Genomic DNA, 21179 nt, shown 5'->3' with positions numbered 1-21179 from the left:
AGAGAACTGGGGTGACAATGGTGCATTGTGGGACATATACCTAAGCTGTTGAAGAGAATGGGGGCACAAGGCACAGCAGCATTTTTTCCAATGTTTAGAATTATGGAAGAATTCAACTTTTGTCGGAATGTCCAAGTTATCTGAGGGATAAAAAGCTATAAAGCAGTTTCTCTGAAGCAAAGAAACAAGCATCTCAGCTTTTTCCTTCTTTTCATCAGAGCCATAAGAAGCACACGGATATTGTGAAACAAGATGTGGCTAAAGCTGTGGATGGATAACGTAGAGTTTGTGGTATGAAAACTGACAGAAAAAACAGGGGGGAAATAAAACGTAACTATGCACTCATTGCCTGGCTGCATCAGCTAGAATAACTTTGCACATATAAGACTCAAAGAGGTTGTCATCTGTCCCCGGGTGTGAGCAGACAGACTGCTCTTCCCTAGTCACTAACCTTTACCATCACCTTTCAGAGGTCAAGGAAAAGAGAGGGGGGATTTAAATCCACAGCATCTATCCACTCTTCAGCAAAAGCAGCAAGAATTCAGTACTTAAAACAGTGCAGAGTTTGCTGGATGGTGATTCTGTGTTCTGTCAACAGTGACCAACATCACTGCTTCCCAGTTCAGGGATTACCAATGATGGATTGACCTGCTTTGACACTCATCTAAGCTAACCTTTTAATACAGCCTTCATCACAGAACAGAACTGAGCACCTCTAGAAAGTAATTAGACATGTCTTTCCCAGAAACTTGCCTTGGCATACAATGAATTTCTGTCTGAGGTGATTTCATTATCACCTGATTGCATTACTACCTGATTAAGAAAAACACAACTAAAGTTTTTGCAAATCTCCCTGTTCTAATGTAACTAAAAATACATCCTTCAAGATGTGACAAACGATCTGTGACTGTAGCGCTATGCTCCTTTATGTCCATCTGTGTGTGCCTTCTTGCCCATTTGCCAGGTCTACGTGGGTAGAAATGGATTGTGCGTACAGGCAGCAGCAGTCCAAGTGGAGTTAAGGAATAATCTGCAACAAGACTGAATGAGCATCAAGAACAAATACCTCTGGGCAACTGTGACCACAGTTAATGTAAATGTAACTGCACTGTAGGATCCTCCTGGAACGAAGATATGCCATGGCAGAAGCAACCCACTCCAGGGAAGTGGGAAGTTTGACATCAACCATGTTAGGACTCGCAGCAACGTCCATTAGGGACTTTGGGTTGCCATCAAGAGGCCTGATGATCTGCAAAAGGGATACGTGAGAAAATCAGGGAGTCAGATGGCAAATGCTTGCTTGCTAGCAAGTTATCACAAACAAAGCAGAGCTCTTCTATATATGCCCCCCACAGCAGCTTCCAATCTGCCAGAAGTGAATAGAAAGATACTGGATATTGCTCTGGATTTATAAGATTTGCCTACTTTGTGCACAGGTGAGATGAGCAGAGGTTCCTGTGCCAAGTCTGAGAGAGCAGTGGGCAGAGACTGAAGCTCTGCAAGCTGGGGGAACACGCCCAAGTCAGCACAGAATTAACTCGTCTGCATCCAGAAAAATGTGTTTAGTGTGGTGTAGTGGTGATAATATTTCCTTACCTGATGGAATTTCAGAACAATGCACTCCCTAGACACTGCGAGCAGTGGTACAGCAATAACAGCTTTATATTGTAACAGTGCTTGATAAGGGCACCAACTTGCAAAAGACTAGGAAGAAACCAACTGGGATGAGGTCTCTGACTCGCAGAGTTTACAGTCCATTGCCTGACAAGCAGCCCCATTCTTTAATTCATCACTCACTCCTGTGCAGCTCCTTCAGTCCCTGCTGTGGCTAAATGCCTCATAAAACACTTCACTATCTCTCAGTGGAAGCTGGCAGGTCTCTCCACTGCCGTTCAGCTCCTTGAAATGCATGAACAGCAGAGCAGCCAACAGCCATTACCACAAAACACTTCATGCAAACAGTTACAGCTACATGGCCATTTCCCTTCTTGAGGAAGAGCTCAGCAGCAGAAGGACTGCAAAAATAACAGTCTCATTCCTCTATCTATCTAGAAGGTTCCTCTTGTACGTTGCCCAGGATCCCAGTTCAAGACATAATAAACCTGGATACCACATAATATATCAAAGAAAAATCTCTGTACAGAGACATTACTCTTTCCTCCACCACACTGGTATAAATACACAGAACCTCTCTTGAAATCAGAAGAATCGCTCCTGATTAACATGGGAACGAATGAGAGCAGAATTATCCGGTAATGCCTTCATCATCTGCAAACAGATCTCTCCATGGTATGATAACTGACTTTCAACCTTGGCCTGGCGGGCCCCTGAGAAGGTACAATCTGTGATACAGTTCTGATGTGATTATGAAAGTCAGTTAATTGCAGAGAAATAAACACATTGATAACATTTAAGTGAGATGAGAGACACCCATGTGCTTCAGCTCCCTCAGAGACAGCGGCTCTTAAATTGCTGTGCTTCCAGCACAGACAAAGGGACTTGGAGACTCTGCTGCCCAGTCTTCAGGAAGAGAAATGTAGCATTTGCCCAAAGAGAGTTCTCCTGAAATGGACCCTGAGGAGGCAGAGCGGGGAGGAAGGAATTGTGACAGCTGTCAGTCTGGAGGTGGTGTTAGTCACATCATGTATGTGAGGAAGGTGCTCAAACAAGGTACTGAAAAGTTAATAAAGTGCTCCACAGACAAGCATCAAGTTGGGAAAGAAATGACTTTTCATTGACCCGTACAAAAGGCTGATCTCAGTCTAGCTCCCACCCCGACACAAACTATGGTACTTACACTGCATGTAAGGTGTTCCTCTGCGGTGTCTGTGCACTTCTGTTGAACTGGCTGGCCAGACTTACCAGAAACCTCTGCTGTATACTGGTGTCTGCAGTCAGCCAAAAGCCTGAATTAACTTTAGGATGAAGCCTGATTAACTTAGATACAGGTTAAATACTTCTAGGTTCACAGGCTAGCCTCTATTGATTAAAATGTCTCAAAAACTGCTGAATCAAGGGGCTGCAGCAGTGACCACCAGGCAGCAGAAACCACCACGGGCATGTTCCCATGCTCTGAATGAGCACTGTGGATAATTACAGGAAATGTCTAGGCCCCTCGAAAGACTGACAATTTCCCCTGTGAAGAGGAGACTCAAAAATACTCCCAGATGTGGGAACAGATGGATTCATCAGTGAGGTCTGTAACCAGGGAACTGGACTGGCTGGGAAAAGACCTCTTGCCTCCATCTCTGTAATGCTGTTCCAAGCTATTGTAAGTATCAGGTTGGTGACAGCATGCTATCAAAATTCATTGTCATCATCTGAAGAATCTCTTATGTAATAGATTCTATAATGAAATAAAATTCAACCAGGCAGCCAAAATTGTTGTTAGTTCAACTTTAAATCTTTAAGATCTAGGTGAGTAACATTTCTGAGACAGACTTCTATCCCTATGACTGCACAATGCACTAGGTAAATGGGATGAATGGAATCAGGTTCCACTATCTAAAAGCCAAGGTCCCACTGGGGAAGACATTATAAAAACAGAGATAAACCTAAGCCTTCACTTAAAGGAGAGACACACAGAACAAAATGGGGTACGATAATGGAGCAGGATTGGTGGAAAACTTAACCCATACCCAAAGGAGTTGAATCTGGTCTTTGTGCCCTGTGCCCGCTACAGATCTAAGAGGGGAAAACAAGCATGGTGACTGCAGCTGAGCCTGATTGCAGGTTCCCAACTTCCATCCTGTACAACAGTGGCACTCTACAGGCACTTGACATTTGCAGCTTGGCAATGGACTCCCTGTCTTGATGCACAGCCACTATTTTGATCACATCTTGAAACCTTTCAGAGTCACTGTCAGTGGCATTCATCTGGAAGATGTCATGCAGGGTCTGTTGTTTGGCTATGTAGACCTTTATGTTGCCTACAGCTGTGATACCTTGCACAGCAATGCTACTGGTGTTTGTCTTCATCTGTCCCTTGAGGGTAAGATCAGGGAAGGTGGACTTCAGAGGCAAAGTAACCACCAAAGTCAATCTTTAGTTTCAGTCCTTATACAATGGCTCTGGCTTGGCAGTAGAACAAGATCAGGCAGAGATCTTATTCTGTCACAGACAAAACAAGAACTTTATAGATGACATGCTAGTTTCTGTAAGTGTGCTTGTTTAGGCATATGTGAAAGATAACCATGGTATGTGAGAGCAGATACACACATCGCTTCCAAGAATAAAGACTACAAACTCAAACCTTGGTGGTTTCCTGTGTGTTGTCTCATTGAGCTCATTCTGAGATGAGAAAATACTAGTAAGGGTGAAGACCCTGAGAGCATCAAGAAGACTCCAAGAGTTCCAGAGCATCTCTTACCATGTCAAATCTCACTGTTCACTTTCTCCTAGAAATTATTAACCTGGAAATCCAGTAACATGAGGGAGCACTAAGTGCTTTTTATCATGGTTTTCTGTTTCTGAATATAGCTTACAGTCAAGTAAGCAAAAAAGAAAGATGAAGTCTGCAGACACAAGGTCTGCCCTTTATAGAAAGGAAAAGTTTAGGGAGATAAATATACTATTAGCATTAACTAATAACCTGTCTGCAGCTAGGATGTTTTAAAAAAAAGAAAAGCATAGCCTGTACCAACAAGTACCTACTTAATTACAATGGGGTCTCTGGCTGAACCTGCCATTGAGTCTTGCCTGGTGACAGTCCTCCCAAGTACGTTTGTCTTGCAGTTACGAACGAATACAACAACAGCTTGGATTTGGGGAGCTGAGCCAAACAGTGTAGTTCATCCCACAGGGAGCATGTCAGGAAGGAGAAGGGAAAAAACAGCAAAACCAGACACAAATTAATCTTTTCAATAAATCACCGAGAGTTCAGTTGTTAGGACAGATATACACGCTCTACTGCCTCCACAAGAAACAGAAGTGACATTACTTACCACATGGTTCTTCCAAGTCACACCAGGATGTCTGCTCCTTCGCTTTCTTATGTCTTCATTATGGATTTTATAAACAGAACAATACATCTATTCTGGTTTCTCACATTGCCAGTTCCTTTTCTTTCCTTCTTCCCTGTACAAAGCTGAATCCCTCTTATGTTAACAGCTGCCTGGGAAATCAGGAGAAAATGCTGGTGTCTGCTAGCAAAGGCTTAGACATGAGATGTGTGGTAAAGTATTCAGGGCATACCTCTATTTTGAGGGATGTCTTTGCTCTTATTTCAAGATTTTTCATCTAGTTTTGATATCAGTCCAGCTAATTATGGGAAGAGGTGGACATATGAACTTTGCATTCACACATGAAGAAGTTCAGTGCCTTGTTTCATCCTGCAATAGGAAAACAAACCATGGCAGGTGCTAGTTCCCTGGGTTTCAGCAGAGGTCTTCCAAGAAGGAAGCCTATAAGCAATTGAGTTTACTGACTTCCCATATTTTTTTTAACAAGATCATAACTCAGTTATGTCATTAGAGATTGAATCTAATTGCCAAGAACTGGATTTTAACCACTGCAAAACTAAAGTTGAAAGGCTGCTGGATATACAGTTTTAGTTGTGCTCACCAGAGAAGCTGAATTTGAAGCTGGATAGAGACTGAGATAGAGATGTTAAAACTAGGATATTAGATTCTAACTCAGTTCTTACAAGGAAGCATTTGAACAACAGTTCACTTAATATTTCTTTTACTGGACTAAAGGTATTCAAGCATTGTCCACCACTTGCATATGTACAAACAGGAAATTTGTTCAGTAATCTAGAAAATTGCTGTGTGGATTGTGAAGCAAACCCAACTTTCTAGCACAAGATGCGATCCCCAAGGTGGAGAGTAGAGGACAGCTCCAAAGAAGGCAGTAAAACCCCATGATCTGATATATTGCTGTCCTACTAATCTGACAATTTCCTTTCACCTGGGTAGTGAATGTCTCATGCCCTGAATCTTGGAAATAAGTGAAGCAGACAGTTAGAGATGGACCTGAGCTAGAAAACCTGACTCTTTCTGGATTTAGAGACAGAATTACCCAAAGCCCATGACAGTTCAGATCTAGGGTCTTCGTATTTCTGCTTTCCTTGTTATTCAGTTAAATTAAGTTAATCTTATCAAGCCTTTTGCCTTGACAATACCTACCTGCACTATTCTCTGCAAGGCAAGAAAACATACCTCCCTTAAATGAAAAAAGTGAGGGCTTGGCCCTGACCCACTGAACCAAAGGCTATTGCTAGTTATGATGGTAGAGGTGTTGTCTGTTGAAGCTGAAAGGACTTAATTCAACTTGACTTCTTCTGTGTTCACTGACTATGGTGTAAGTGCAGGCTTAATGAAATCTACTGCGATTATCCTCAGACTCATGCAGTGTTTAGGAGCTCTAATCCCATACACTTCTCTCTGTCACCTAAAATGCTGAACTCTTACTGTTTTGGCCTTGCCTGCCTCAAAGAGATCTGTCCTTGTTCCATATGAAATACAAAAAGCTGCAGCACTCAAAGGTCTGCTTTCCAGAGAGTAATGCCAGATAACCTGAAAAGGATCTAGTCTCCTCCCGGAAAATCTCAAGAGCAGGAGAAGTGTTGGATAGGTTGATAACTTCTCCAGACCAAGAGCTGGCATGTGAACACCCTGTTCAGAATTGCCCACCTACCTCAAGTACATGTGAACCTGGCATGCAAAACCACCATTACTGAGTATATCAAGGCACCAGCCATGTCTGATATTGCCAAATAGATGGCAACAAACCAGTTATGACATTCTTGCACAGTATCAGTAAGGGCTGTCCTCAACAGTGCTGCTAGGAGAGCCCATGCGCCAGGAGGTGGCCAGCAGGAACAGTGAGAAAGCCTCAGACATGCAGATCTCCTGTACAGCAACTTGCACACAAAAGGATCTTCTTCATGCCCTTCCACCTAAGTGTGTATTTAAACTAACAGGTGGCCTAATGCAATGGCAGAGATACTGAGTACAAGCCAGCACACCATACTCAAGTGGCAGACTTTGCATGTTTGAAGTCTGCTTTAATGCAGCAAAGATGAATGAAAACTCATTAAAAAACAAATAAACAAACAAAACCAAAAACCAACCAACCAAACAAAAAACCCTCAAAACAAAACAAAACAAACAACAAAAAAACAACTCAGTGATAAGGTGTTTGCTCTGAAAATCGGAACTGTGATGGAGCAAGATTACCAGCTCTGTTGGAGAAGGGGACTAATAGGAGAAACCAGGGCTGATCTTGCTAGTACCAGTATTGTCCAAGGCTGGAAAGAGATTTATTTTAATATAATATTGCTGCCCTCTAGTGCTTTGGAAAAAATCTGCCTACAATTACTATCCATAAACAGATGGTAGGTAAAGGAAGCACACCATTTCCAGAAATGAACAGGAAAGGATCAAAACAGTCAGCAATATATAAAGGCAAAAATTAAAGACAGCTCTGCATGGGTATAGATCCATATAGCTGTCATCTATTTCAAAGTAGCTATATCAGTTAAGAACACTCCTACAACCTGGCCCAATTTTGTTTCCAGTATCAACAGACTATCAACAAATAGATCTTCTACCTTCCCTTTACTGTATCCTGAGGCAAAGGCTTTCAATAATAGACTGGTAGTTGCTAAAGATAAGGTGGCAATGGCCAATAAACCACAACACCTTAAACTGCTCTTGACATTAAAACTGACAGATGGTACAGGGACACTCTAATATATTAAATATTAAATTATCTTCTAACCTCAATAGGAACTTCAGGTCAGCAGTCAGAACATCCTCCAGGGTCTCCAAAATAGGCTCCACATACCTCTGCCTTTGCTGTGCCTGTTCTGTGGCTAAAGAAGGCTCATTAAAATAAACGATGTGCAAAATAAGCTCTACTCACATCTGCTTAAAAAACAAAGGAAAACAAAAAACCCAACAACAACAACAAAAAAACAAACAAAAAACAACCCCAAACAACAACAGCAAAAACAAAAACAAAAAATCCAAACAAAAACAAACCAAATGAACAAATAGTGTAACTACTCTGTTGCTTTTGATTTTAAAAGCAATGGCACACATCTGTGATAAGCAGCCGAAAACTACTACTTCAGCTACATTTACCCCTGCCCTTCCAAAGCAATTTATTGCATATCCTTTCAATAAAAATAAACAAACAAACCTTTTGTGTTAGAACTCGCCTCACAAAAACTGTACATCTCCAGTCTCTGGGAAGACGTGTCGAAAGCAGCAACACATTCTTCAGCAACCCCACCTCACAATATAGGGCAAATAACCTTCCCAGTGTTCACTAGATAAAGGCATATTTAGCCTGAAATTTAATTCTTCAACTGGTAAAGCCTTCTCTCCTGCCACTGCTGAAGATAAGCAGCATCTTGTCCATTATTTTGTCAGTTTACCTGGACAACTGCAACATCAGCTTTTGCTTTGCAAGAACACTCCGGCAGTAAGGGAAGGAAATGCAGGCCTTGTGGTGAGGTCACAGAACGGATACCCTTTTTTTCCTGAGTTTTGCTTCTAATTTTCTGAGTGTCTATGGACAAATCTCTATGGATTATATTTTCCCCCATCTGTATAGTTGACATATATTCTGCCATGTCTACTAGCACATTAGACCCCTCCTTTCAAGAAGGCAATAATGTCTCACAGTCGTGGCATGGTCTGGCTAACCTTCTATTAAGCCTTTTAGACTCTGCTCTCCAGCCAAAACCCAAATGAAGGCGACAACTTTCTCCACACTTGAAATTCTTTCTGTGTCTGTGATGGTTTACCACCTTACGCTGCACTTCAGTCATGTCACCTGCATGCGTCCTTATGATATTATATGCCTGTATGCATGTACCTGTGTGTATGTGAATTAAGACAAGCTGGTAAGCAGCTACTCCCTCCCTTTCCCTCTGCTCTGGCTGCACCAGTGATGGCAGCACCTGTGTGTGTGTGTCTCTGCCCCTGCCAGGATGCTGGAGACAAGGCTTCTTTGATGCATCCACCCTCTTCCCCAGGCCCTCTGCCAAGGCCACTCGCTGCTTGTATCAGCTGCAATGCTCAGACTTTGTTCCTACCACCTGTCTGTTTAGCAGAGATCATAAGCTTGGGCAGGCAACACAGCCGAATTTGAATGTCAAAGCTGGTGCAACAAAGAGGCTGCCAATAAACGACAAGAATACACACCACTGTCCTCCAGTAACTGGAATTAGTAAGGCTGGGCCACTGAGATCTGCATCCGATCTGGATCTCTTGAGCTGCTGGTTGCAAGCAAACAACCTGTTGCTTTGTTTTTACATGTCAGAGACCTTAATCTATGGACAAACTGCAGATGTGGTTACAGGCAGGAGGAAATGCAGCCTATGAAATAATGGCTGAAATAGCCATTGAATCACTGTCTGTGTCAACTGCCCACATGTTGACCACACAGGGTTAATAAAGATGCAGTGGGAACAGATAAGAAATTTCAAGAAAGTCTTAGAGCAAAAGGGTCCAGGAAGTTAACTTAGTTTACCAGAAGAAAGGGGAAGGATGTAGTAGAGAACTGGTCAGAGGTTCTTCAGTAGCAAGAAACTGTCTGTTGCAAGAAGCAAAAACTGAAACAGAACTAGAAACACAGCACATATCTTTCACAGTGGTTCACCAGAGAGACAAGTGACTTAAGCACCAGTGTGAACTGTGCATTTCAGTAAATCGTGAGTGCATGTTTTCACAGAAAACAGTTTCCAAAATCAAGCACCCTTGTATTGAACTTGAGGAGGCAAACACTTCAGTGAAGTCCAAAGACCTGTGTTATGCTGAGATCCGTCTAAGCAATCATAGACATGTCTTCTGGACATAAAACTTCCATGACTCAGTTAACCTCTCAACTCACCAGCCAGGTCTGATTTTGCAATATATATATATATATATTCCTGTTTATAGTACAAAAAAGCAAACTAGGCACTTTGTGCCACCATATCAGTGTGTGCAATTACTTCCTATATACCATGTAACTACTAGTGTGGCAAGAAAGACCAGTTGCCAATTAAAACTTGGTACTTAGAAAGAAATCTGGGTTCTGTTCCGTGTTCTGACCTACACGCAACAGAGCTTTTTTTTTTTTTTTTGGCAGTTCACATGTTATGTTCCCAATCCCCTGGTCCTGTTCCAGTCTCGCTACAAAATTGCATGACTTGGGTTCTACAGTCATCACTTCTCATGGGTTGCAGTAAAAGGAAGATGCACAAGTCTTAAATGTACTTCCTCAACAGCAGGAAGTGGTCTTACCTGCCACATTTTCACTGAAACTCTTCAGCTGGAGGGAGAGAAAGGGAATCAGTCTGCTGTAAAGGGTCTAAAATGTGTTGTGTTTCCATGCTTGTGTTTTATATGAAACAAAAAGGACATATATTTTAGTAGCACACTTTTCCAAATCACACATGAATTATATAAATAACTATATTTCTCAAAGTGCAGGTGCTTCATTTCTCTACACAACACATTGTACTTATTCCTACGAAGTCTTTGAAACGAACAGCATTAGATATTGAGTTAAGAAATAAAAGCTATATGTTCTTGTTCAGTTTTGTTTTATTAGCACAAGAAGCTTTCTTATCTGTGGTCAAAACAGACTGCAAGCTGGCAAAACTAGCACAGCGAACAAATCCCGGGAAAAATAAACCAAAAATGTTATTAACAAAGCTATTACTCTTAAATTTCCCAAACCTCATTTTTGCTTTTCGTTATCTCAATGACTCTCAACTTCAACCAAAGCCCAAGTACTGGAACCTAATCACCCCTAAACAAAACAGACAAAAGTCAGTTGTTTCTAACTAAGGTGGAACATGCCGGTTATGCTTAATTGGCCAGATCTGAAGATTCCCCTTAGAAGCTGTCAGTTCTCCACAATTTTTATCATTGTACAAGTAGCCTCTTCATCTCCCACAAAACAGAAGAAATTGTACACAAAAAACCAGCAGCCTCAGCAATGAAACAGAAATCAGGGACAAGCACTGCTAGGTCTGTACTCATTGTCATTGTGCTAAGCAAACCATTTGTCCGTACATATGTGAATTACATGAAACTCTGCTGACAGAGGATAAAACAAACCTTGCTAGTTTTATTTAGAAAACATACAGGTTTATGTAGGTACAAAATTTTCATCTCCTATGAATCAGTCTATCTCATTTCACATGAACTTGGTAAGAAAGTATTAAAAACCCATCAGCTATATTAAGAAAATATCCTGCTTCTACCTTCATCCTGATTAAGACATTCACAGTTGCAGTGAAAATATTTAACATTTGTTTTAATCAGATAAAAAACAATTTATAAACATGCAATGTTATATTTTTATGTCACCAGTGTCATCTATTAAAAACAGGATCAGTGTCACCTATTAAAAACAGGAAAGATTTTAAACACGTGACTTGTATATTGCTCATGATACCATTTTCATTGAATAAGATAAGTGTATCTATGGTTATATTGTTTTGACCAGGAGAGGGAAAGCTAACAGAAACATGGATATTGATTCTAAGATTGAATCAAAAAAATCTTAGAAAAACAAACTCATAACAAAGTTGGCCTAGACGGTTGTAAACTACACATTGTCCACAAGATCAGTCACAATCAAATAGACTATGGGTCAGGTCTGATGGAGAGGGTGGGTTTATTTTATCCATTTCTGAAAGTTCATTGAAAAGAAGCATATGTTACAGGAAAGCATCATGAGCTTTACATGCCTCTAAACTCTCCTGGGTATCTGCTCAAACAGCAACACTGTTAGGAATGCGATCTGGCGAAAGGTAGTAGTAAGGAAGTTTTTTGTTCTTGTTACGCTCAGTGATGGCACTGACGATCTCATCCAGATTCTTGCGAAATTTTGTCATAGCCTCTTTCACTGGCTTCTCCACGAAGTGTTCATCTGGGTACATGCCCAGAAAGAGCTAATTGAAAAACACCAAGAAATCATGAATTGAGAAAGCAATGGCTATTCTATTTCAGCAGTATGCCATCCAGCAGAACAACATGCAGAGCCTCACAAAGGCTACTATTAAAGTAGTACCATAAATATTTGAGATAGACTACATTGGCACTGCCAACGAAACACACTGTTCTGCCCTCCCTCCACCACTAGCTGCTTCTTTTCATCCCTGTGTCTTTCTGTAGTGCTGGTTCAGGTGTCTGTGTGGCACCTCTGCCACTTGCAAGGAGCTGATTCACTGAAAACCAAGCAGTATTATTCAGGTTAGTGATCAGTCAGGTCAGCTTCCCAAGCCAGTGGCTCTGTGTAGCCACTCACACATTTATGCTGCTAAAGACAAGGACATCATGGCATGGGGATGAACAACCAGGGGTGAAAAAGGAAAACAACTGCTTCTTTCAGTGACAGTGGAAGTTTCTGCTAACTTAAAACTGCCCTTCAAAGTTCAGCCTGACAGTTTCTTTAGTCTGCTTGGACTCTATAAGGGTGCCCTGAATACTGCATTGCCAATATGCATACTGGCAAATTACCTGCTTTAGGTAACTATTTCCCATTATACTACCCACACTATTAGTTGCTCAGCTGAAATCTGCTTTCTTCTTAAAGAGAGACTTCATTTGAAGTACCCTCTGTTCATCATCTTCCATTTAAGGATTTCAAAACACATCTTCCCAGATTCAGCTCTTGGGTGAGAAAACCAACGACCTACAACCTCATTTTACATGAGGAAAACAGCTACAGACCATGTTTGCAAAGCCTCCCGTTGGCTTGTTTTGTTTGCATTCCATACCAGCCAGGCACAAGCCACAGCTGTAGTGCAGGTAGCACTGGGGCATAATTTCCAAAGGGACAGGACAGGGTGACATATGGTGCTGTAACTTCTCCATCAGCACTGGTGGAACTGGGGTAAGGAGTGGAGAAATCCCTTGTGCCTCTGCAGCCCACTTCCTCCCACACCAGCATCCTTACTCAGCAAGGCCATGTTTCAGTTTAAAAACTTTCATTTTGACTGAAACACAGCCTCAGATTAAGAACAAAACTTCTTACTCGGAGCTGGTTTACATCTGGCAGAGCAAGGGAAAACCTACACCATTGATACACTTTTACAGAAAGGTCCAGTCAAGCACAGAGCAGTACTACAATCTCATGAGTCTGTGTGGTCTTGCCATGACCCTCATGGTCTCGCATCTCCACCACCTAGAGAAGGTCAACTTACTTCAGTGTCCTGGAATTGGCTTAAGGCCCAGACAGCTCCAAGATGCCAACAGGAACGTCCCCTGTCTGGCAGACTCTCCACAATTTGCTCGATGGTGACTGTCCCCTTTTCTGTTGGAGGAGGGCAGCGCATTGTTGGTGGGGCGTTGGGAATCCAGGAACACCAGTCATACTGCACAACAAAGCAAGAGAACACACTGAAAAGCTACAGGGGACTGTATTTAGGAAGACTGCAAAGAAAATCAGGAATCTTGACACCAGGGAGTCTGCTTCTGTAATATGAGCCTATCAGAAACAGAAGCTACTAACCAAAGGACAGAGAGATGCTATAGAGAAGGACTGAATGAGACAAGGAAGTCTCTACTATCTTTCTCAGGATCTCACAGGAGAGAGAGCTAGGTTGTCTAAATGGGAGTAGTTATTCTGCTAACCACAGGCATATGCCTGCACAGCCCAGATTCACCAGCTAGGCTAAGGACTTGGCTATTTAACTAAATAAAGATCTCTTCGATAATTGGAGACAGCTTCTTATTAGAAGCTATACTCGATAAAAATATGCTTTTCTCCACTTGTTCTTTTCTGCAAAGTTTGCTCTAAGAACACCCTCACAGTACTGTGGGGTAAGGCAGTAAGAGAGGCAAAGGACCCTGGTGCTTCATGGATGTGGCCATGGTGAGCACCAGACTGGGAACTCAGAATCACTTCTGGCCTGCTTCAGTATTGTGGGATTACGATGTCCCATTTTGCCTAAGATATGACCCCAATTTTTGCCACCCTCTGAGACTTTGCACTTACCATAACTCTTTCTTTCCCAAGCACTTTTTCATTACATTCATACATATCCTCTGCCCTGCCTTAGGGAAGAGGATAATTCCCTAACCATGTCAGCTGTGTGCCATGCTTACGTCATGCTCAGTCTACTCTCTTGAATGCACAGCCATCTCCTCCTACTTTCAGCCTGCTCTCTCTGCCATTTTTTCCCATAGCTGAAGACCTTTTTGCTGATGGGCTGAATATCCTCTGCATGCCAAATTCCCCTTTTCATTCTCTGAAAGCTCTCTGATAAGTCCTAATAGTCTGGACAATATTAAAAGATGGTATCTTAGTGGTACTTGAATTGACAGGATTCCCTGAGAGGAAGGCTGTGAGATGCCTCTTTCACTTGTAGTGACAGGTTAGAAGTGAATAGTCGCAGAGGTCCCTGGTCATGGATGTGGCACAGGAATAGTGAGGGTTCATTTGACACCTGGCTCCAGACCTGTTCCAGGGCTTCTGAGCTGCAGGAATAGACAGAAGAGCCAATATGGAAAGTGATGTGGGATGTGTTTGGGAATAATATTTCCCCATAGGGAAAATGGTCTCTCTGCTTATCTGTGAGATTATCCATGCCCGAAGCCAGAACATGTGCCAAAAAAAAAAGCTCATAGAATCACAGAATATCTCAAGTTGGAAGATACCCATAAGGATCATCGAGTCAAACTCCCTGCACTTTGCAGGTCTATCTAAAACTAAACCATATGACTGAGAGTACCATCCAGACACTCCTTGAATTTTGACAGGCTTGGCACTGTGACCACTTCCCTGGGGAGCCTGTTCCAGCGACCAACCATCCATTCAGTGAAGCAGCTCTGTGCAATACAGCCTGACAAAGAGATTTGCTTCTGGCTGTGGAGTCTGCTTTCCAAAATGCATTGATGTTGGAAGAAACAGCATTTGAAATGCAGACTGCTACTGTAGTCTCAGAGTAAATATATGTCAGTAAAGGCAGGCAGAGATAACGCAGGCTATCAGTATGTGACACATCAAGCATCAGAAAGGAAGCTCACAGTTGCAGTTGGCTCACAAACTCAAGAAATGCACAGAAGTGCCCTTTCCATGCATTGGGAATATTATTCACATTGGTGCTTTTGAAAACTTCACTATATATGACCAAAGCCTAGATCCTTACAGATATACTGCTTCAATTTCTATGTGTATCAGTGGGAATTAAGTATCACAGTATGTTCTGGATTGGAAGGGACCTCAAAAGATCATCTAGTCCAATCCCCCTGCTGGAGCAGGAACGCCTAAGTGAGGTTGCACAGGAACATGTCCAGGTGGGTCTTGAATGTCTCCAGAGAAGGAGACTCCACAACCCCCCTGGGCAGCCTGTTCCAGTGCTCTGTCACCCTTACTGAGAAGAAGTTTTTTCTCAAATTTAAGTGGAACCTCTTGTGTTCCAGCTTGATCCCATTGCCCCTTGTCCTATCATTGTTTGCCAACGAGAAGAGCCTGGCTCCATCCTCATGGCACTCACCTTTTATATATTTATAAACATTAATAAGGTCACCCCTCAGTCTCCTCTTCTCCAAACTAAAGAGACCCAGCTCCCTCAGCCTTTCCTCATAAGGGAGGTGCTCCACTCCCTTAATCATCTTGGTTGCCCTACGCTGGACCCTCTCCAGCAGTTCCTTGTCCTTCTTGAACTGAGGGGCCCAGAACTGGACACAATATTCCAGATGGGGTCTCACCAGTATCTAGATATCACTGAAGGTCTGGACCCCCTCACTTCAGTGAGACATTACCTTGTAGAGATTTGTCTCTCCTGCTGCAGAAAGGAAAACTGGAGGTCCTGCAGACGTGCACAGTAGCTTCCAACTAGTTAACTCAGGACCCTTGGTAAATACGCCATTAGTCCAGCTAGATGCCTGTTCTGGGACTGAGCTGTTAGAAACAGCCAGCTGCACCAGCTCAAAGGCAGATGGCGTACGCAGCTACATGAACTGCAGTCATAGCACTGAGCTGCACTGTACGTGTTTCTTAAGACGCATCTGAAAATGTATGCTGCTTCGGGACAGGCACACTGCCAAATTAGAGCAGCTTACAACAGAAAGCCATGGTAGTCACCCGTGCATACACTCACAGCAAATGCAAAGTAAAGCCACTCAGCATAACTCATTGCATTTCATTGCAGAATGTGCCACAGACTGCCAGCATACATCATATCCAGGCAACTGAAGTGATGTCTGCAAAACACGGTAGCTAGACTGTGTACCTGAACCATTCAGCATTTCTGAAAGGAATCTTAGCAACCTATTAAAAAGTTTTTTAAAAAGTTATCTATAATAAAATCATTAAAGCTAAAATATACAAGTTAGAACCCCTAAATTTGAGCGTGGGTACATAGTTAAAACTCAAAATGCCTTTCTCGGTTTCCAAAATATTTCAGTTTCCGCAGGCTTCACGGGCATTTGCAGATGGCTTTGCAGTTATTTTGACCAGAAAGAGTAATATAATGTCTGTACATCTGCTAAAAAAATATTTCTCATATCTCGTCATGGTAGATGCAACTCCCAGACCAGAAAAAAAGAACATTCTTCTCAGAAATTCCTACCTGACCAAAATTCACAGCTGCATGCTGGGCTGATGTGGTGAATATTATCACCGTGAGATATTCTGCTAGCTTCTCTCGTGTCCTGATAATTTTAGGAAATCCTAAACAAGGGAGAAGAAAAACTTAAGTAACTCAGCTATGAAGTAACCCAGTTACCCACTAGTAATCAGCTCCTCAAAAGGCATGAGTTAGAGGACTGTGCAGCAGTCACTTATCAGCAAGGCATTCTCTCTCTGAATCTTACTGTGTGGTCTAACAGGAGCTGCTCAAGCTCCCTATGTCTTGGCTGTCCAGCCATAAAAACAGTGATCCTGCCTTACCTCAAACAGGCTTGTGAGGCATCACCACTGTTTGCAAAGTACATGGCATTCCTTAAGGGCAAAGTATAATTAAATCTTTAAAAAATACTGTATCCCTGTCCTCTCACACTACCTACCCTGCAGCAAGGAACTCAAGAGAGTCCACAGGGCAGGGGCCTCAGATATTCCCCTTTTCTTCAGTCTGCAGTGTAAGCAAGGAAGGTTCATGCGAGGGAGCAAATGACCATGTGCGTATGCTTACAAAGGTCCAAGGCTCAGCAATCAAGTGCACTGTGAGAAGGAAAGCAGGGAGAGCTCATCTGCTGAAACAGGAAGTGGGGAAATGAGAACTTTAGAAAGAGAACCAGCGGAATGAGGAACAGAAATAGTTGCATCAAGCTGTCTTTGAAGGGGAATGTTCAAACAGAGCTATATAAAGAAAGAAGGGAATAGTCAGGGACTAGGGAAATATTTGGCAGCCAAAGCACCCCCAACATCACAGTCCAGTGCTGTACTCCCTGTCCCATCCCAATGTGACCACAGGTCCCAGGATACCTAGGGACCTGTCAGCACCTTGGGCCAAGCTGCCCCTTCCTTGGCTGCCTGTGCCAGCCGCTTCACATCTCCACCAGCAACATGATGCAGATGTGAAATCAGCCTGAGAGGGGGAAGAGGCACGTGTTAGCTCTGGCCAGCCACCAAGCCCAAAGAGAAAAGGATGCACCATCCCTTCATGTGTCCTGCTATTCTAAGCACACTGTGCTTATCTTTAAAGGGGCTTGGCATGCTCCCAGTCAGAGCAGCCCTCACAGGGTAGGAACAGAGACTGGAAAGGAAATCCCAGGTGCAACAACCTCCCTCATTTATCCTCCTTCCATTCTTTACAGATCCAGCCAAGTCCCCCTGCTCTCTGTCCCAGACCTTGGAGAGGCAGCAAGGTAGACAGGGATACTGCAGGCCTGGCAGGTTTCCCACCTCTAGTGGCAGTCCTGCCATTGGTGGTGCTTGTAGCATCCCACCCCAGTTCTAGCCCTGGAAAGGCTCCGTACTTGTGTCATATCAAGATCAAGCCTGAAGTTCCTACTAGAAGGCCATTTCTAAGCTTTTCCTGAGAGACAACTAAACAAAAAAAAAAATGATAGCAACTAGTTGGCCCAGAGTCTTTTCCTTATCCAGGCAGGCAGAGCCCAGCAGGGTGTTATACACCACTGTATATTCGTAATGAGTGCAAACATCACAGTTTTGCCTGGAGGTCTCACACACAAACGTGTGCACGCAGTGTAAAAGCCATCTGCCCCAGATCACTGGCCAACAGGTATTTCCAGATGTAAATCAGTCAGGACAGTATGAAGAAACCCCACCCACCCACCTGTATAAAATCCTGAAAACCTGCTTGGAAAAAATGTGAGTGGAAGGAAAGAAACCTGTTTAGGGAAAGGCAGGAGAGTGTTAACTCAGGTGGAATAATAAAGCCATGTTATGGACAAGAACTCACACAGCTATTTAATGGTTTTCAGGAAGTGAGAGACAGTAAGAGAAGACAGAGCAAAGGAAAATATTTCTTAGAAAGAACTATGGGTATCTTCTCTTGAAGACAGCAGAAAGACAGATACTGAAAAAAAATGCGAAGTAGAGCAAGATACTCCTGGGAATGTTCTTACTTGGTGCAAGGTTTGGAGGAGAGGATTGAAGGGGGTCTCACTGCTCCTTATCATTCTATCAGTTTGCCTGGTGGTTTCAACAGCACATACAGACAGCCCCTCTTCCCGCCCAGTGCATGAGCAGACAAGATCAAAGGACCAATCCCCAGTGCACAGAGACATTACACAAGTTGCCCAAGCTCATAGTGAGAATGTGTGGCAAAGGAAGCAGCTGTCTGCTGAGGGAGGGGGAGCCTGATCCAGGGTTTCACACATAAAACCAAGCACCTTTGAGCCAGGAAGGGAGGGAGTCTCCAGCAGTTCAAGGCACGCTGGGCATGCAGCATTGCTATCAGCAGGGACTAAACAAGCTGCACACCTGGCTGGGCCATAATACCTTACCTGAAGCCTTCACACCTCTCATCCCATAGACGTAAATGTCTTTGACAAAGGCCTGGAGCTCCACATCCTCACACACCACCTCGTCACTCTCATAGTAGATACGAATCACATCCTCTGCAAAACTTCAGACACAGAAACAAATGAACAAGCCAAAATGAAAAGGAGAAAGCAAACCTGCCATTCCCTGAAGTCCTTTTACTGACCTTGCAGAGGAGGCAGATGCTGCATGGAGAAAGAGAGTAGGGCAAAAGCATATCTCAACGCCCTCCTACCTCCTTCCCACAAGAAGTGGGGATGCACAGGAACAGCTTTGATCCATTTATGACTGCAGCATCACTTCGTCCCCCAACAAAAAGATGCTGGACCACACTGCATTCCCTGAGCAATCCTGTAAACTTTATTCTCTTATTTGAGGCTTTGCTGCTGCCCAAACCTCTGTCATCACACCTACATCCTTTTTTTCACTTAATACAGACTGCTTTGGCATATCCACATGGATCTCACACAGGGAACAGGGGTTTCCAAACTGTGATACCACCATCCCCTGTATGTAGGATACTCCAAAGCTGCTCCTGAATACCGTTCAAATAGTTGACCCCCTCCTACCACACATCTTTTTCACAAAACCCAACTGGCACACTACAAAGTGTGGGTGAGTCAGGACACTTCTCTCAGGGATAAGAGGTCTAGAGCTTTTTAATCCACCCACTGCATACAGTAGACATGTCCTCTTCCAGTTCCTCTTCTCAAAATCCTTCTTTCTATAAAAGTTTCCCTGGCTAACTCACCTAAGAAAGGAAGGCTCTTGAAACACAAGATAACAGAAATATAGTTCTGAAAGCAGTCAAGATAGGAAAGCCTGTTTTCCTGATTATCTGCATTTCATGACTGAATGACTGCTTAACTGAGTTATGCTCTGATATTCTGTTAGCTCTGCAGGTGCCTCTAATCTCTTTCTAAATATTTTGACAACAACCCATAGGGTGAAACATTTGACTGCCGAAGCTGACTTATAGGATTAAGAATTGTTAACCAATACAGATTTCTCCTCTAATAAGCTACGAACTGATTGCAACTTGGAGACATTTACAATTCTGTCAATGTTGTTTCTATTAGCCAAATAGGTTGTTATTTAGGCAGACAAACAACTTCATAAACACTAAGAGTTTAAGTAATTTTGGCTTCCAGAGGACGCCAAAGGTAAAGAGAAATCCTGCAACATGCAGAGATAAAGCTACCCTGCATGAGCTCTGCCTCCACCACCTTGCACCTGTACCAAATGCATACAGAAGGTAATCCTTCTCTTACACAATGGCAGTATTTTAGAACCTCTCCTGTGCAAATATAAATTACTATATGGATGAGGCCTTTTGAATTGGAATATCTTGGGGTTGGAATATCTATCAGCAGTTAGATCAGAAGTAAGAAACTGAGTATTAGAGAAGGGGTTTAAAAATTTGACATGTGAGCTTCATTTTTTCTACAGGGACAACCCTATCAGCTTTCTTAAGACCAGACCATCTGCCACATGTGAAGCAATCACAGTATCACAGTATGTTTGGGATTGGAAGGGACCTCAGAAGATCATCTAGTCCAATCCCTCTGCCAGAGCAGGAATGCCTAGGTGAGGTCACACAGGAACATGTCCAGGCGGGTTTTGAATGTCTCCAGAGAAGGAGACTCCACAACCCCCCTGGGCAGCCTGTTCCAGTGTCTGTCATCCTCACTGAGAAGAAGTTTCTTCTCAAATTTAAGTGGAACCTCTTGTGTTCCAGCTTGATCCCATTACCCCTTGTCCTATCATTGTTTGCCACCGAGAAGAGCCTGGCTCCATCCTCATGGCACTCACCTTTTATATACTTATAGACATTAATAAGGTCTCCCCTTAGCCTCCTCTTCTACACACTAAAGAGACCCAGCTCCCTCAGCCTTTCTTCATAAGGGAGATGCTGCACTCCCTTAATCATCTTTGTTGCCCTGTGGTGGACTCTCTCTAGAAGTTCCCTGTCCTTCTGGAACTGAGGGGCCCAGTGGAGACTGACACCCCTGCAGAGCGTGGGAAATTCACGTGGACTAGACACACACATGATCACAGGTTCATGGGTCAGGATATCACACATTCAAAAGTGTACGGGCCCACCCCATTTATGAACCAAATTATTCACTTATGAAGAATCTCTCAGCCAAGTTGGAGGCAGTGTAACATTGTGCAATATTTTCCTCCAGCTAGGTTAACAACCAAAAATAGTCAAACTAAATTGAGTTGACTAAGTATTAACTGGTATTTGAAAAGGCATACCTCAATCAGCAAAT

The 21179-nt window shown here is 43.0% G+C and overlaps 1 protein-coding gene across 1 annotated transcript in view; it reads right to left on the bottom strand.

The window, feature by feature from the left end:
- Window positions 1–11719: 11719 nt before the first annotated feature.
- Window positions 11720–21179, bottom strand: part of ALOX5 (arachidonate 5-lipoxygenase) — a gene marked incomplete at both ends in the record, with an annotated part of 34072 nt that continues 24612 nt past the window's right edge. The window contains 4 exons of the mRNA XM_080347900.1: window positions 11720–11899; window positions 13154–13324; window positions 16526–16626; window positions 18867–18988. Of these exons, the coding sequence (XP_080204026.1) occupies window positions 11720–11899; window positions 13154–13324; window positions 16526–16626; window positions 18867–18988 (574 nt within the window). The remainder of the gene's footprint in view (window positions 11900–13153; window positions 13325–16525; window positions 16627–18866; window positions 18989–21179) is intronic.

The sequence above is a fragment of the Nesoenas mayeri genome, assembly GCF_963082525.1.
Source record: "Nesoenas mayeri genome assembly, chromosome: 7".
In the NCBI taxonomy this organism is placed as follows: Eukaryota; Metazoa; Chordata; class Aves; order Columbiformes; family Columbidae; genus Nesoenas; species Nesoenas mayeri.
This window is presented reverse-complemented; position numbering and strand designations above follow the sequence as displayed.